This window comes from Humulus lupulus, chromosome 1 (assembly GCF_963169125.1).
Source record: "Humulus lupulus chromosome 1, drHumLupu1.1, whole genome shotgun sequence".
NCBI classification, from domain to species: Eukaryota; Viridiplantae; Streptophyta; class Magnoliopsida; order Rosales; family Cannabaceae; genus Humulus; species Humulus lupulus.
Window position 1 is genome coordinate 108,228,018 of NC_084793.1, and position 6,969 is coordinate 108,234,986.

General features: G+C 29.8%; 1 protein-coding gene across 1 annotated transcript; it reads right to left on the reverse strand.

Annotated features, from left to right (window-relative positions):
* Positions 1 to 4,283: 4,283 nt before the first annotated feature.
* LOC133796812 (cyclin-D3-1) lies at positions 4,284 to 6,553 on the reverse strand. The gene is made up of 4 exons (XM_062234480.1): positions 5,798 to 6,553; positions 5,495 to 5,696; positions 5,182 to 5,312; positions 4,284 to 5,040 (listed from the first exon to the last, which is right to left on the reverse strand). The coding sequence occupies exons 1-4, from the start codon at positions 6,308 to 6,310 to the stop codon at positions 4,735 to 4,737; spliced, it is 1,152 nt and encodes a 383-aa protein (XP_062090464.1). The 5' UTR covers positions 6,311 to 6,553; the 3' UTR covers positions 4,284 to 4,734.
* Between the last annotated feature and the right edge of the window lie 416 nt (positions 6,554 to 6,969).

The following is a 6,969-nucleotide window of genomic DNA, read 5'->3' on the forward strand; positions in this document are numbered from 1 at the left end:
TACTGTGTATTTTTATCGATTTCATAAAAATAATATATTAGCATATATATAACACGTGAAAAAAGCAAAATAAACTTTTCTTTTTATTGCTATCCCAAAAAACAAAATAAAATGAAAAGAAGATGAAGATGAAGGTAAAAAAATAAAAAGAGCAAAGAGCAAAGAGCAAAGAGAACAAACAAAAGGATTAAGCTGAAAATGCCCCATGGAAGAATCCGCTATAAACATTTATTTAAAAAAGAAAAACTAAAAAAGAATCCACTAAAATGAGCATAATGAATCTCCACGCAAAGGAATGGCCAAGGGAATTTAAACTTTATGTAGTAGTACACAAATGGGGTATCACCAACTTTCACGTTACTTTACCTCTGCTCTAATCCAATAATTGACACAATATTAAATTTGATTAATATTCTGTTATAAGAAATATGAGAGGTTTTTAGTGAAAGGAGCGAGTTGGGATAAAAATGGAGCTACAAATGTCATGTTCCTAACTCACCTATTTTCTAGTGGAATGGTGGAACATTTCCTTTGAAAAATCTAAGACATGTATTTATTTTTTTAAAATGATGAAGAGTGAGATGGAGAAATATTAGATTATAATTATTATTAGTATTATAAAGTAATTGTGTTATAACTAAAGAACAATAATATATATATATTTTTTTTTTTTGTCTTTTTAAAAAATATATATTGTCAAATAATAATAATATATTATATGTGTATACATAATTTAATTATAGAAAATTACAAGTGTAAATAGGAAGTTGTTCTTATCTAAAAAAAATGACCAAAAAAGAAAAAAAGAAATTATTCCTACGTTTGGACCATATGAAAATCATATGGGACCTAAATGATCTTTCTAAGTAATTTAATTATTTATAAACTATGGATGTAGGGCAAGAATTTGTGTCGTCCCTTTTTCGTACGAAAACATGAGTTCATATCTCTCACAATGTTAATAATTTATTTCTGATCGTGTGGGGAGAAAATTATTTAAGAATTTAAATAAATTAATGTGACGTGATAATACATAAAAAAAATATTTAAAAAATTGTGTTACAAAAATAGAAGAAAATGTTACACATCTCATTCGCGGCACAAGATAAGTAACAAACACATATTGCTATACATATATTCGATTTTGTCTAAGAAGAAAATAATAATGCAATAGTTAAAAAAAGAGGAAAAAAAATTAGATTCACAAATCAATCGTAATTAAAGATAAATTGTATCCATAATTAAGTAAACAAGTTTTAAATATGAGTAGTAACCATTGAGAAGTCTTCTATATATATATATTAGCTAAAAATAACATGCAATGCACGTTTCCTTAATTTTAAAATTATAAATATGTTTATTCAAACATGTATTATTTTTAATTATTATATAAATTTTAAATAAATAAACAATATTATAAAAATAGATAAAATATGCTTAATATAATATATGACATAAATGTATTAAAAAATTATGGCAAAACATTGTCTATAATTTTAATAAAAATTTATTCACTTTTTTTTCTTCAATATATAATAGAATGAATTACAGTTCTATAGTATATATAAATATTTATATCAATAATCTCTACATATATGACATCTAAACACAACATTGACATAAATATATTTATACGACTACATAACATATATATAAATTACAATAATATTTAAAAAGAAATTAATAATAGAAAAAAGTCATAGTGTAGAGTAGTATACATACAAATTATTTTTAATTTCTAATGTATCTCGCAATGTCATTTGGTAAATTTGATTAAGAAAAAAAAGCTACAATCACTTGATAAAAAAATGATATGTATGGCTTTATTATTTTTAAATAAATATGATTTAATTATTTAAATTATCTTTAAAATATTCTATTTTAATTAATTAATTTTTATTTAAGTTTACATTTGTTCTAGATTTTGAATTTGGTAGTGAAAACAATAGATTATATATTATATATTTAATATAATATTAATATTATACATGAATTTTAAATTTAAATTTGTTGCTAGTTTTTTTTAAAAGAATTTTGTTTCTAGTTGATAGTAGATTATACTATGTTATATATTTAATAAGATATTATTCTACTAAGTGAAATTTAAGTTTAATTAAATTTTATTTAAGTTATAAAAAATATAATTTTATTATTTTTAATTATCATTATAAAATATCTCAAAAATACCTTATTTTAAATTGTTTAATTATTTATTTATTTAATTTGATTATAATTTAAATTATGTTTATAGTCTACTGTTAAATATAAAAATATTCTATTATATATAAAAATATTTCGTTAAAATTAACAGAAATAAATAAAAAATCTTTAAAATCAAAAAATTTCATTATCTACACACTTAATATATAGAAGAGATATAAAATAAAAAACCATGTATACAAATCAACCAGAGAGTAAAGAAAGAATATAACACAGATTAGTATAATTAATTTGGACAAGAAGGCGTTTCACCTCAAAAATGTCTTTGCTAAATCATAGAATAAAATTTTGCCCACTCAAGTCCTAAAAGATAAGAGAAGTTAGATTACACTAACGGTACCATACTCATTCTTGTAAGAATCAATCAATAACAATATATATGCTTTAGAGCTGGAAGTACAACAGACTTTGTTAGATTGACTATCGAGGTATTCTGCCTAATATATATATTTATATTATCCTGATTTTACTGTTTTTGAAGCCATGCTTAGCACCAAAAGTGATAAATTAATCCACTAGCAGTTAAATTTTGAATTAGATGCTTCCAAACATATTTTGACCATACACAGCTAATGCCATGTGAAATCACATACATAAAAAAATTAGTATTTCACCCTTCGAGGTATAAAATAAATAAAATCTCCTAGTTTTGTATTTTTAATTCTATCCATACCATGCTTTATAAAATGTAACATGAAAATTTATTATTTAAACTTCTAAGGAGCACTCATAATGATGTAAAATAGATATAGTTTCAAAATATAAAGAAAAGGGTAGTAAAAAAAATGCATTTAAATAAATGCTTTACTCTATTTTTTTTTTTTACCTCATATTCTAATTTCTTCACTATATTTAGACATTTCTATTGCATCATTCAAATATTTATTATATGATATAACCTGAAAGTTGGAAGTAAGATAAAAAAAACAGAGGTAAAAAATTTAAGTGATGCATGCTTTTTGAAGGATAGAAAAGTGCTAGTTGAGTAATGCATTGTAATAAAATAAAATAAATAACCAAATTAACACTAAAAATAATGTTATAAAAACAAGTTACCTTGTTCTTAGAGCTTAAAAAGTGTCACATTGGGTCTGAGACCGATTATACCATATAAAATTGAGCCTAAAACTATTGTGTGACCCGATTAACCATTTTCTTAAAGAGATAGCCCGATAGATACGTGTAAATAAGTAGCAAATTAAATGTATTAATAAAAATCTCTTCTAAGATCTTTTAGCGGAAGGAGAGTAAGGACTACCAATTTTTTTTAATTACTTAAGGGGATTGGCAAAAGATGGAAAAGTTAGTTACTCCGCAACCAATCGAATTCTTCTATCCACTCTATAGTTTCCTTCTCCATCGCTATAAACAGTCAACAATATATACTACAAAAGAGGACGAAGATTTCCTATTATTACTCTGCTTGAACAAACACTTATTTGACTTAACCGTGTCAAAAAAGTTTTTCTTTAAGCAACCTAAGATTCCAATCAGCAAAAGAAATTGAAGCCGGCAAAGAAGGAAGATCACATTTTTTAAAATACCACAACAAATTTTCAACCCCAACACTTACTATTATATTTCTTAAAAATAAAACATATATTATATGCATATAAGTGAAGAGTTAATGCAATATTGAAGAAAGAAAAAGGTGAAAGGACTAATTCAAGGAGAGAGGGGAAACCAAAAAAGGGAATAATCTAGAAGATTAAAGAAAAACAGATGATAGTGTTTTTTTTATGCAAGGAGGGAGGGATTAGGTTGGACATAGGGGGATTAAGGGTCACTTCCAACGTAGGGGTAGGGTTAGGGTTAGGGCAGGGGTACGGGAGAGTGGCTCTATAAACGAGGTCAAACCCCCAATCAAAGTCCTCTTCAAAGTTCAAACCAAATCCCCCCCCTCTAACCCCACTACCCGACAACTTTTTTCTCTCTTCACATGCCAACAAAACAACAACAAAAAACCTTCAAACAATTTCAAACCCCCAACCAAAATATTAATTAAACAAAAATTGTTTATCAAAGATTAAAATACACTATCATCATATATATACAAAGAAGAATAATCAAAAATTGTTTTGAATTTATTTATGACATAATTAAATATTGTGTCCAAATAAAAGGGTATGGTCCAAAAGTGAGAATTTTGCCCGGAACCATCGAATATAGAGAGAGAGAAGTGGACTTCTTTTCTTCTTTTTTTTTTTGTTCTTTTTCTTTATTATACACAAATGCTCTTCTTTTTATCTAATGCCTCTTTTGTCCCTTTTCTCTCATATCATGAAATGCCATTTTGCCACACCTATCACCATAGCTCTTACTCTCCCTCAAGCCTTTTCAAGGGCATTGTTGGGAAATCAAAGCAGAGATGGGAATGAGAGGTGGAGAAAGGCATGCCTAATAATCCCATGCATTGAAATGAGATATTAATTACCATAATTTAAATATGGAGTTTTTTTTTCCTCTTTTTTTCAATTATAGATTCAAAATGAGAAAACGACGACGTATTTTTCTTCAAGGAGGGCTTCCAACAATGTCGACAAAGACGCGGCTAAGAGCCGAAGGCAGTCTCATCTTCTGGTTGTCGTCCTCAGTAGTTCTGATCTTCTTGAACAGAGGCCCACCCTGTGAAGAAGAACAAACTGATGATCCAGCTGACCACGAATCGTTGGAACTGTCGGAGCTGAAAATAGCGTCGATAACGCCACTTGGGCTGCCTGGAACTAGCTCGTTCTTGCGCTTAAGTGGGTTGTTATAGACGGTGTAATCACGGCCGTTGGATAGCTCAGTTATAAGATAGTAGCAGTTGTCTACTTTTTCCTGTGAAATGATGAAAAACACAGATAGATAATAAGGACCAAATGATGAGTAAATATTTTTTTCGTACATTAATGAAAACGATTTTGACTTAAATATAAGAGAGCTTTTTATTTAATAATAAGACAGTAAACCATTACGAACCTTGTTTAGTTTGAGAACACCCAGAAGCTGGTTTTGGTACTCAATGGCATTACAAGGCTCAACATGGTCAATAACTCGCATCATCGTTGCAGTAGCCAATACAGAAGGAAGGTAACCGACGAATCTTGAATCTATGAGAAAATAAATATATAATAAAATGTCGGTAAAAAGAAAACCGTAAAAAATGATGGGAATTCTGACTTAAACATATTATGGTATATGATATTCTTTGGTCCTTTCGAAAAATACAAAACACTTTATGGGAATTGTAGTAAAGAAGCAACCGTTACAGAATTTATTTTATTTCTCTTACCGGAGACTACAGAGAGGAGAAGACGTTCACAGCGCCTGAGAAACTCCCAATGGAGATGGGATTTCAATCCAAGCCTCCGTATAATATGGTCGAGGAAAGAAAGAGGAGTCACTGGGTGCATCTTCCATTGGAGAGTAGAAAGCACCAAAAGCTCCATTCTTTGAATCGTTTTGGCTTCAAACATGTATTTTGCATCACTCGCCTAAAACAAAACAAAGCACATTTGAAACTTTGAATTATACCAAAAGAGAAGAAGCATAAAACGAGAAAAAGAAAATTAGAAGAGATAAGTTATGCACGTACTTGGAGATCTAGAAGAAGAGGCACTTCGGTTTCTTCAACTTTTGCGGCCAAAGAGAGACAAGTTACAGCTACGAGCTGAATCATCCATGGCTTATCTCTCTGAAAGCTTAGGCTTGAGAGGAACCTGTCCAAGTAGTTAATGGCTAAAACAGCAGTAAGAGCTGTGAAACCATAATGGGCATTGACTTTGAGAACCCATTCTACAGCCTCACGGCGAACCAAACTGAGAGCACAAGAAGAGTCTCCAAATAGGTAATGGGCTTGTTTTTGCTGCTCTTCTTTTGAAAAAAGAGAGAGAAGCTCTTCGTCTTCCCAAAACAGGTCTTGTTCCAACAAGAATAGGGGGAACAGAGAAGGGTTATTATCGTCATCATCATTCCTGCTATAAACTTCACTCTTCTCATCTTCTTCCTCTTCCCATTTCTCTTCTTCACAATAGAGAGTGTCAAGTAAAGATAGAGAAGGGTTTTGTTGCTCTTCCTCTACTTGTTCTTCAATATGGTTCATTGCCATTTCCTTATTCTTCTTCAAAGAGAAGAGGTTTCAGAGCACTCTCTCACTGTGTTTTTGTTATAGAGAGTAAAAGCTCACTCTTCTCTTCTCACTCTCATCTCCCTCACTTTCTCTCTCTACGTCTTTCGAGCTGAAACTCCTTTTATTTTCTACTGCAGTGAGTGAGAGTGAGAAAGGGTAAAGAGAGGGAGAGGGAGAGGGAGAGGGAGGATTGAATTTCAGCAGAGTGGGTTTCACGCTTGTCCTTTTTTACGAAAAAGAAAAATAATAATTTTATATAGATATATATATATATAAAAAAATATATATGTTGAAAACACCGTCCGATTAGAATGATCTTGTGGTGCCACGTGTAATGTACAATCGCATGCGACTTTTCCTTCTTTCTATATCTATATCTCAAGATATGGCTAAGGAATGGAGTCTTTTTGTCTTTGGACTTATTTAAAGAAAATAATAAATAAATAGAAAAACAATAGGTCATTGTTTTTTTTTGTTTTTTAATTTTTGGGAGTAATTTTTGTGTACTTTCGGTGCGTTTCGTTGGCGGGGTGAAGAAATAGAAGGGCACACACACCAAGCCGGTCCCACGAAAACAACCTCTAAAGAAGCCAAATAAAGTCACTGTGCTGTTGGAAAGACCAGAAAAGAACTGAGGC

What these genes read in the sequence shown, in the direction of transcription:
- LOC133796812 (XM_062234480.1), bottom strand. Translation starts at nt 6,310, where the DNA reads ATGGCAATGAACCATATTGAAGAACAAGTAGAGGAAGAGCAACAAAAC. An exon ending in CTCTTCTTCTAGATCTCCAA is followed by an intron (nt 5,697 to 5,797) that starts GTACGTGCATAA and finishes GTTTTGTTTTAG; the next exon opens with GCGAGTGATGCAAAATACAT. An exon ending in TCTCCTCTCTGTAGTCTCCG is followed by an intron (nt 5,313 to 5,494) that starts GTAAGAGAAATA and finishes ATTTTCTCATAG; the next exon opens with ATTCAAGATTCGTCGGTTAC.